Source organism: Eurypyga helias, unplaced genomic scaffold (genome assembly GCF_000690775.1).
Source record: "Eurypyga helias isolate BGI_N326 unplaced genomic scaffold, ASM69077v1 scaffold24280, whole genome shotgun sequence".
NCBI classification, from domain to species: Eukaryota; Metazoa; Chordata; class Aves; order Eurypygiformes; family Eurypygidae; genus Eurypyga; species Eurypyga helias.
Genome location: NW_010225355.1, coordinates 2,560 through 13,256, shown reverse-complemented (window position 1 = coordinate 13,256; position 10,697 = coordinate 2,560). Strand labels below are relative to the sequence as shown.

Here is a 10,697-nt window from a genome sequence, read left to right as displayed (position 1 = left end):
ATGATTCTATGATTCTATGACCAAGTGGTTTCCGGCTGGTGTTGGGTTTTGGGGTTTTGTTTACTTGGTGTTTGCAGTGGACTAAAAGGATAAACAAGTTACTGCCTTTGGTTCATGGATTGTAACCTCTTGGGTATGATAATTGTCCTTGTGGTCGTGTGTTCACAGCAAAAGAATCTGTGATCTTTGACAAGCTGTTCAGCCTTTCCGTACGGTGTTTAACAAAGCAGCAGTGCATGTTAATTAATGCTTGCACAGTAATGATCTAAGGTCCTCTGCCTTGCCAGCTTGGACTGGAGATGGCAACAGCAGGATGTCTGAACTCACGAGTACGTAGTGTGTTTAAAATACCCAAATTATTGTGGCAATTAAACCACGCTGCCAACCCAGCCCGAAACGGAACGGTCAGGAACGTGTTTGCATCTTACCAGTCATTTGGGGGGATTCTCAGATTGTGTAGTAATGCAGATTTTTTTATGCTTTGCTTTTAAACAGAGCAGAAAAGCTCCAGTTGCTTAACCACAGGCCTGTGACGGCAGTTGAAATTCAGCTGGTGAGTAACAGTGCTCCTGCAGGTTCAAGGCTTAGATGAAGCAGCTCTAACCTGGAAGGTCAATGGAATAGTTACTTTCTTATGGTCAGGGGTTGAATGTACCCCTTTATGCACATCTTCACGTTCACAGTCTCAAACCCGCCCTGAGGCCTCCTTAGGGACTGGCCCATCTTTCTCTCGGACACACTCTCCACCTCTCTCTGTGTCACAGGTTGGAAATGCCCGATGCCGTTGCTAAAGGTTAGTTACGGTATTGCCTGTAAGGATACAGTTAACCTCAGTCCTTTTGCTGCTGCTCTGTAATCAGCTGCTTCACTTCTTGACAGCGGTGATGGCAGGGCTGTTTTGACAGCACCATTTTGTGTTCTGGTAAAACCAAACGCGCTGAAAAGAAGCGAGTAATGACTGAGCTGGAATTCTGAGCTGTGGTGCAGAGTGAGAAATGGATGTAACAGACTTCCTGATGGAAAGTAGCCATTGTCAGTCTGTCAAGCTAATTCTGATGTAAAGAGGGATTGTCACTAACCAGAAATAGATGGTTATATTCTCTGAAGAGCCTCCTTAAGAATACAAAATCCTCTGGTAATAGAGATCATGATAATAAGGGTGTTCTTTTAATAAAGATCTCTTACATTAAGAACATCTGTTTATAATCTTACCCTGAAACCAAACTATGCAGTAACAGGATCATATTTTGCTGCAAAAAATGAGAGGACTAAAGAGGTACCAGTAGGACTGTTTTTCGTTTGTGGCAAAGGAGTAGAACACTCTCATGCTGAAGGCGTCTCGTAAAAGGATGCTTCTAGCTGGGGAATTAACACTGTGTTTTGTGACTGAAGAGATCAGTGTCAGTCACCAACCCAAGCAAGAGCATTAAGGCTTCGGAAGTTATTCCTAAGTGTTGGAGAGCCTGTCTGACCTCTGTTAGCTTAGACACAGATTTACTATATTCTCATGTGGGCCATACACTGTCTTCCATTTCCTTCCATAAACACAATAATCTTTTGTTGCTTTCAGGTGATTCTGGTTTTGGCTCTTTTCCTTCCTTCCCTCGTTACCCCACCTGGTTCGTCATTATCTTACCTTGCCATAAAATACTTTTGTACCCTGTGTCATATTTGTAGTCCAGGAGGTGCGTATAAGAATTTGGGCCTTTCTATTAAAGCCAAGTTTCTGTAGAGTGTTCTACTTTGGCATTATAAACCTTGGAACCTCTACAGTTAGGTAAAACTCAGTGCTCAGACTGACAGATGGGAGATGCGAGTTCCGTGTCAGCCCATTATTGATGCGGAACCCTTCTCTAACGCCCAAAAGCAATGTATGAAAAATGGAATGTTCCTGCATCTGGGGACTAGTCTGAATGTGTATTGTCATGGAAACGCTGGGGATGCAGTTCCTTCTGTTCCATTGCGATACCCCGGTCATTCTCAGGGCAAGTTCCTCCAAAGCACGTGTTACAGGGCTGGTAATACTGTGTTAAATTAAGCCTCCCCGAAATCACTGTACATTAACTGTTCCATCAAAGCACATCAGAGTCTTGAGCTCAGTAACTGCTGGGAAACTGCAGGTCATTTCTGTTAGGGAAGTACGGCGACTAGGAGCTGTAGCAGGGAAATAATTTTGCTGTTCCCATTCTGTCTTGGGTCATTTTGGGTTTTGGTGGGGTCAGGGAATGAGACTGTAGCAGAGCAGCATCTTTGAACACAGAAAACCTCTGTCTTTGAGCATCTTTGGGTATAAAATGATGCAGAGCAGTGGAGGCTGCCAGCATTTTTGTCTTTGTCGGTAGGGAGAAGGTTACCTGTCGCAGATTTCACGCAGGCAAAGTCAGTTCGCTGCAGTCGGGGGATGAGACACAACCCACAGAGAAGGGAAGCCGGTCTAAAAGGGCCTTGACTCCTTCGGTTCAACCTGCCCTCAAGACCTTTGAGTCGCTCCTGCAATTGAGTCGGAAATAACCGGTGATGAAAAGTCGTGACCCGTCATAGAGTGTAGGCAGATCAGTCTCACTTTCTAAAAAGCCTTAAACAAAATGCAGGACGAGCCATGTCTCTGACTCTCACTTGCTTGAGTGGTTTTGATACCTCACGTTTTCACTCCGCGCTGCCTGTCCATGGGTTGGAGTCACATTTGCCCGGTAGGCTTTTCACAGCTGATGGGAGAGGTTAGTTATATTTACTGCTTGTTGCTTTGTTGCCTTCCCAGCTTTTTGGGGTTTTACTCTCCCCCTATAAAATTCCCTCTCTTTGGTTGATGCTAACCAAAAAACTATATTTCAGCTAAAAAGCAAATTTATGTTGTGATCTTGCGATCTAAGATCTTTTCTAAGTTCTCATGCATAAACTGCTGTAACTGTTCATATCTGTCTTTTCCGGACTGCATGCCGGGGTGTATTTTCAAACAACAATAGCAGCAAAAGGAGCGTGAAATCCGAATTCGTGTCCCACGGGGTGGAACGCTGCACACATGGCAGCAATCCTGAGCTCCTGTTTGAACCTTCGGCCTGCGCTGTTCCTGGCTCAGCGACTCACAGAGGGGGAAAACACGGGATGCCGCTCTAACCATGACACTGGCCCAGCCCCGCTCGGTGCTGAACTGAGATGGGTTTGAAGATGAAGCATCATCTGATGTTCTGATGGATTAGTGGCTCCACGTTCTTCTCTCTAAATGGAAAAGTAGATTGTAATTCCATGTTGTTTGAAACCGGATTTCCAGCTTACTGCCTGGAGGCGTGTGCTCCTCATAGCCAGCCTGGCAGATCGGCTTTTGTTGTTGGATGGCAAAGGGAACGTGTTAGAGGGTTTAACCATCTTATTTTCCCAAAAATATATTCTTGAATTTTTCCTTTGGGCGTGCTGCTTTGCTGCCTCCTCATTGGTTGCGTTTCATCAGTTGCTGCTCAGGCCGTTTCCCTGAAGAGTGAGAAAGTTTGATTTTTACAGCCTACGCTTTTGAACTCTGGAGTAGTGTCCCAGCAGAGTGGTGCTGGAGCATCAGGTTGGATCATCAGCTGTCCCTCCTGCCACATGGGGATTTTTGTCCCGGGGTAGCTCGGGTCTGTGAGCTGGCTGTGGGGATGTGTGGCTCGGAGGCACTGGGAGGTGAGCCCCAGGGGAATTTACTGCATAGCTGAAGGAATGGCCACTTCCCTCTGGCAGAGACTATGGATCTGCCACCGGAAGGGAGTTTGGAGCTACTTCACCCTCTCCTCAGTCAGTACCAAGCATCCTTCTTGAAAGATGCTTTTCTCAGCAGTTTAGTGAGACACCAGTTACAGCACCAGAGCCCCTGGAACGTGACAGACTCTCCCATCAGTTTTCTGCGATTTCTTAAAGCGCCGGGGCAGTTCCCAGAGCTCGGCTGCTGACGTCCCCACCGCCTCTGCAGCTTCCGTCTTGCGGGCGCCGTTCAGCCGGTACAGGTGACATCGACGTGACCGTTAGTGCTGGGAGTTGGGGCGTTCGGCACCGAGGAGCACGTCAGGGCAGGGGTTAGAGGCTCATGTGTGTTCTGTGTGAAATGCAGGAGTGGAGAAGAGCTGATGATCTAGACATGGTGCTCTGTTGTCTGTTTAGGTTGTGATCAAATCCTTGTGTTTAATGCTGGCTGCCTGAAGGCAAGGACCTAAAGGAGAAAGTGTTTTCGGAAGAAAAGGAGAGGACATCTATGGGCAGGGAAAAAATTTAAATGGGAAGAGGGGTGGACGTCATGTGATCCCATAAATCAAACCTAAACTGGGCCGGGAGTCATTTCTCGGAAGGTCGGAAAGCAGTGGGATGGCAACGAGCGTGGGATGCGTTGGCTGCTGAGGGGTCAGTCGTTCTGCCCTCGGCGACACTGCCCGCCCAAGGCGTGTGGGCTGTTCCTTTGTGCAGGCCCGGCTGCTCTGGGGCTGCCGCCTTTCCAGTTCGGTGAAACAGCACTTGGAAGCACCGCAATGGGCTGGAAAACGGGCTGACAGTCCTCTGCAAGGCCTAGTACTGTTGTGGTCGTCTGTAGAGTAGTGCTTTACTCTAGAGAGTGGCTGCTCTGTTGGCAGCAGAGTGTCCACACGCCAGCGTGCTCTGCTGCGTGTTTACGCTCGGCGGTGGGCTGGTCCGGCTGCAGCCGGTGCTTACAGAGGGTCAAGTTCAGAGATGCTTCGTACATTTAACTTGTAGTGTGTAGTGTCTCAGCTACCAGGAATGAGAGTTGGGGCTGGTTTCCAAGCCAGAGTCCTACAGTAGTTCTCCGCGGCGAATGTCATCCTTTGGTCCGGCCGGTCCCCACGAGTCATTTGCAAATGGATATTGGCTGTCTGCCTCCTGCTACAGGAGTGGGGTCTGGCGAGCTCGCGCTCCTCGCGTCAGGGGTCTGTGGCTGACGGCTGGTGAGAGGTGATCAGGTTGTGCAAAGAGAGCTCACAGGACACTGAAGAAAAAACCCAGTTAATGAATGTTCCACTCTGCTTTTTAGAGGCAAGATGCCTCTGGACAGCTGACACTTGATAGCTAGAACTGATGTGACTTGGAACCATAATTAATCTGAATCGCTGCTCTTCAAGGACATTTGGAAGGACTTTGTATAAAAAAGAAAATCTCAAACCCCGCAATCCTAATTGCCTTCATCTGCGTCTGAAGAGTTCGTTTGGCTTGCTTTTCCAGCCCTCTGACAAGCTTTTCCTTTGAACAGTTGCCTATAAACGCGGGCACTGTTCTTGTAGGAGCATTTCCACAGTGGGAGCGGGTCCCTAACTGATCTTACGGAATTTTCTTCTTGGTTCGTGACAGCCTGTTTTGTGCTGCTCTGAGCTTTTACCGCCTGAATCTCGCCGTGTGCGTAAATCGGAATGGAGTCCACCACTGTAGGGTTTCGTGGTTTCTTGTCTGGCCGGAGTACCTGCTGTGCAGGTGCTGGGCAAGGCCCCAAGGTTCAGGTAACCACCCTCAGGTTCTCTCGTTTCAATTCTCATGTGAAGGCACAGAAACTGAGGAAAATAACTCGAGAAAGTAGGTCTGCGCATGAGCGAAATGAAAAGCCTGGCTCAAGATCCTGAAGTGTAGGTTGAGAGAGGCTTTAGGAGAAACCGGGGAGGGCAAGCCTGTTCCGAGTGAGTTGTTCTTCTCATGAGGAAAGCAGGGGCTCATTACGGAGTGCCAGTTGTCTTTAACAATGGAGCTCTTCTTCCTTTCTTTAAATACTGTCAGAGTTCTACTTTGTAAGATGCCTTTGTGCTGAGCTCAGACAATGTCTTGCATCTGTTGAAATTAGTATTTCCCAACTAGTTGAGCCCTTCCGTTTGGAACTGAGGGAGGAAGTTTGGGTTTAATGGTTACAATCCACTGGTTTTGCCCTGCAGATGGTAGAAGAAAGCGAGGAGAGACTAACAGAAGAGCAGATTGAGTCACTGCTCCAGACGGTCACCAGCATTCTTCCAGGGGATCCAGAAGAACAGCAGAGAAGCTCGGCCATGGCAACAGAAGGCAGAGCTGACCAAGCATAGGAGGCATCTGGACCACGGCTGGCAGCAGTTTCAGCAGAACCCACCGATATTTTTCTGGTTTTTACTCGATACCAGCTTAATCTTGTCTGAGGCATCGTTGTGAAATATGTTAAGACTTTTGTGGCTCGGAGGTGATGAGGGAACAATTGTTTACAAGAAAGCATGGAAAAGGAGACTATTGTTTTGGTGTTTTGTCCTCGCTGGGGATGGTGGCAGCCGAGACTGTAATGCAGCCTGAGAAACTGTGGGTCACAGCATCTGAAGCTTTTGTATTGTTTCCATTGCCCCTATAACAGCTGTACATTTGAATAGCTGACATACAGCTGGCATGTTTTAATTATCCCAGCAGTACTATAATTGCTTTCAGATGCCTTTGTATTGCCCAGTTGGTTTTCAGAAACCTGTCTGCAGCGCAAAGCCAGCGTTCTGTGGAAAGGGCTGTTGGCAGTGATCCGGGCAGAGAGAACGGCCGGTATCCGGCCAGGCAACTTCAAGCAGGCTGTTGGCATCGTGGAAGTGAGAGGATCTGGTAGTGAGCTGTCCTCAGGGGTGTCTGAGATCCAGATCACGGAACCGGGGCAGTTCACAGCAGCTGGGGCTCTGGGCTGTGGGGTGAGGGCTCCTGGTAACAGGGGCAGAAGGACGTTTGGGTGTCAGGGGTGTATTTCCCTTTGAACATTTGTTCCAGTATTTAAATACAGACAACCCACACTCCGAACACGCTGTTGGCTGTGGAATAAATGGATGAGCCAGCACTGGAGTCCTGATCTGCTTTAGAAGGAGAATCTGTCCTGGTTGAAGCAGAATTTTTTGTGGTTTTGTCTGGTTAAAGATTTCATGATCAATTATTTAACGTTGAAGGCATTGATGATTATAACACCTTTTGTGTATCTATACATAGCCGTGAGTTACTCGTGGTACTGATTCTATGCTGTGACTGCAGACCAGCCTTTTAGAATTACTGTAATATGCTGGAAATAAAAATAAGGTTTGAAGTACATCCTGGGAATTTTATGGCTTACAGAAAAGATACAAGACCCTGAAAAAGAATCATATCATAGAATCACAGAACGGTTTGGGTTGAAGCGACCTTAAAGCCCCCCCAGTCCCACCCCCTGCCATGGGCAGGGACACCTTCCACCAGCCCAGGTTGCTCCAAGCCTCATCCAGCCTGGCCTTGGACATTTCCAGGGATGGGGCACCCGCAGCTTCTCTGGGCAACCTGTCCCAGTGCTCCCCACCCTCTCCGGGAAGAATTCCTTCCTGCTGTCCCATCTCCATCTCCCTCTTCCCGTTCAAACCCGTTACCTCATATCTGAGGTTTTCCCCCATTTTGGTCACGGTTTTCTCTCGTGTGTTTGCACAAAGAAGTGGCGTGTTCTCAGCTTTGGTTGGGCCGAATGTGACAGGGAGCAAGAACTTCCGGTGTCTGGGGGATTTATGATACGCATTTCCGTGGTATTTTAGGTTTCTTTGATGTTTGGAGAGGAAAGGAAAAGATCGGAAAACATATTTGTGACCCCTGAAACAACACTTCTGTTAAATGTGTTCCGAGGCTGGAGGGGGTTTTGCCTGGGTGAGTGTGGTATTGCAGGGGCAAGGTGCGTGGTGGGTTTTGTGAGACATGGACATGTGTTTTCTCTGAAGGGGCTGCAAACGGCAGAGCCGGGAGGAGCATGTCGGGGAATGGCGTGCGGTCGGCTCTACGACGAGCACTTCTCGCAGCAGTCCCTGGGGTGTCTGACACCCTGTGGCCTCGGGTGGCCAGTTCTGCCTCTGAAAGGGGTTAGCGAAGCGTGCTCTGACTCCGCAGAAGCAGGTGGAAGCAGATCGCGAGTGTCTTCAGCCAGGAGGAGTAATTTAACCCATCTCCGGCGTTGGATGCTCCATCTTTGGAATTGCCGGCTGCTACCGTAACGGATTTCTGCCGGCACGCTTGCTGTCCGCTCTTGGGTGTGTGTCGTACCAGGTACGGAAAACCCTTCGCTGGCTGCTTCGCTTAACCTTCTTATCAAAATCCATTCCAGGTGGACACCTACAGCAGACCTCGGCCAACGCATGGTAACTTGGTCACTCGGTCAAGATGCGTAAACTACAGTTTCCCCAAAACTACAGTTTCCCTGCAGCGCGATACTGAGCGGCGTTAGAAGGGATGTGGGATTCTGACCTTGTCGAGGAATCCTTTGTTAAAGCTGCTGTCTCTGCTCGCTGGCCGGCCGAGTGCAGGTGAGGGGTGGCTCCGGCTCTGAGCAGACTTCCTGGTGGTGCTGCTCTCGGCTGTGTTCTTCGGAGACTCAGAAATGATTTATGGAATGGAAATGTCATCTTGCTTATGTGATAGTTTTTCCGGTGCCCTGTATTGCATGAAAGATCTGCTGTCTCCCAAGGCTGCTCCTTCCTAGCTAACCAGCCGCTGACTGGTTAGTGCTCTGCTAGCTCGTTCGAAGGTGACGGTGGCACGGAGAGCGTGGCACCCCGTGTCCTGCATACGAGAAAACGCGGCTATTGTCACTGCAAAGCTCAGTCCGTCATTTTGAGAAGAAAAGGGCAGGATGCTCGGCACTTCGGAGTGTTCAAGTGCTGCGTGTTACTTCCAGCCCTCTCAGTTCTGGCGTGTTCCTCCCTTGTATTCGGTGTCGTGCGTTCGGGTTTTGGCAGGCTCACAGCTCTCGCTACGGCAGCTCTGCGCGGGGTGACCATCCAAAGCTGCTTGGTTCGTCGACAGGGATTTCCTGTGTCTTCTGCAGAATTCCCTGCGGACATCGCTGTTCCCAGTGTATCCCTTTCCCAGCACCAGAGCACAGCCAGGTAGGAGCGGCAGCTTTTTCTCCTCCTGTAAAACAGAGCTCCCAGCTGGGGCTGTCCCTTCGCGGAGCAGTCCCGGCTGGCCAGGTCCTCGCTGATCTGTGGTGAACACTGGGATTTCGTTGGTTACAGGGAGTCGAGTCTGGAATTTCGTAGCGTGCGGAGCTGGCAGACATTGCAGCCTTGCGCACTGGGAATTCCCCACCACGATGGCGTGTCCTGCATGCGCAGCACAGCGTCCCGTCGCTTGGAGCAGAGGTAACGGGGAGCTGAACTCTGTGATGGAATGCCTTCCTGTGAAAACGTCTGTGCTCCCGAACTGGGCACGAGATCAAGTCTGAGGATGGGGCTGAGCCATGAAGCCAAAGGAGAGCGTTCCCCTGCGGATGGGCTGCCAAGCGCCGGCATGCCGGCGTTGCGGGGCTGGTGGCCATGTCCACTTCAGCAGGGGACAGTCCTGCTTCCCAGAGAGGTTGTTCATTTAATTTCCTTAACGGCAATCAGAGGTTCGTGTTTACGCAGGAAACCCAAATTACACCAGTTCCTCTTGTGTCTAAAATGCCATTGTGGGAGCAGATCCTGAGCTGGCAGAGATGGGCGCTGCTCTCCCGACCTCAAGGGTGTGATGGCAACAGGCACAGGAGCGTCCCGTGGCTGCAGGAAAAGGTGGAGAGGGCAGGGAGAGAGTTTGCACAGGGTGACTTGGGGACACCAACACTGGCCTTTGCATCAGTGAGGTGTTGGTGTTGGTGGGGAAGACCCAGTTTGTGTCCCAGAGCGAGCGTCGCAGTGAGCTGATGCTGGGGATGTGGGAAGAGCAGAGCAGGGAGTGGGCAGCTGGAAGGCCACTGAGAGATGACTGAGCAGTGACTGCCAGAACGAGCGTTGTGGCTTTTCCTTGCCTGTGCGAGAGATGCCTTCATCTGGGTGACGAGATCCTGCCCATAGGACACTGGTTCCTCACCACTGGCTTGATAACCCAGCACTCCCAGTGCTGCACTGTGAGATCAGGGATCGGGATCCCTGTTCCCGGGTGAGATCCTGTAAAAGGGGAGAGGGTTTTGCTCAAGGCAGACAGGGAACTCCTTGTCCGTGGGATGTTAAAGCTCTTCAAAGTATTTCAGCAGCAGCTTGGAGGCATCCAACCCCCCACACCCTTGGACGAGCCCAGGGAATTCTCTAAAGAAGCCCAAAGCACCCTGTAAAACCACGAGTCCTGTTTTACAACCTTCCTGGAGAGAGGGAGGTCACGTTCCCCCCTTTCCAGAGGGCTGCTCTGGAGGCGCAGTTTGGGATCTGGCCAGTGTCCTGGCGGGAGTGGATGGCGGTGTTGTTTAGGTTGGAGCTGCTGAAGACCTTGACAGAGAAAATATTTTTTGTTCCCACAGAACTAAATCCTGCTGCAAAGTTTTTTATTGAGCAAAAAGAAATGCTTGTGCTGAAGAACTCGGAACTTTGGCCGGAGCAGCGAGCACTTGGGAAAGGTTTGCTAAGCCCCAAGAACCTTTGCTTGCCACGAGCAAGAGTCTCCCTGCACGTTGCTGAAAGGAACTTCCCTCTGCGTTAAGGTTCTTCGTTCGGTTAACTTCCGCGGGCATTAACACGACCATCAAAGGGGGCCGTGATGCTCCTACACTTCAAAGGTAATTAAAGTAGCGCCAGCCCCAGGGTGAAAGACCATCTGAAAAGAGGTGGAAAAGCCAAAAATTCATCAGGAAGGGCTTGATGCAAACAGCATAGGAGGGAAGGGAGATACAGGGGGGGCTGGGGGCCGCTGCCCCATGGGACTTGTGTGCAGCAGGGCCGAGCGCCTGCTGGGAGCTGTGGATGCACTGGCTGGTACACGGGGAATAGAGC

At 50.3% G+C, this 10,697-nt stretch overlaps 1 protein-coding gene across 1 annotated transcript; it reads left to right on the top strand.

Annotated features, from left to right (window-relative positions):
* Positions 1 to 495: 495 nt before the first annotated feature.
* Positions 496 to 6,035, top strand: LOC104507842 (DNA-directed RNA polymerase III subunit RPC9-like; the record flags this gene model as incomplete). The annotated part of the gene is made up of 2 exons (XM_010149264.1): positions 496 to 553; positions 5,892 to 6,035. Coding segments are annotated over 2 exons (202 nt in total), but the record flags the coding sequence as incomplete, so codon positions are not given.
* Positions 6,036 to 10,697: the final 4,662 nt, after the last annotated feature.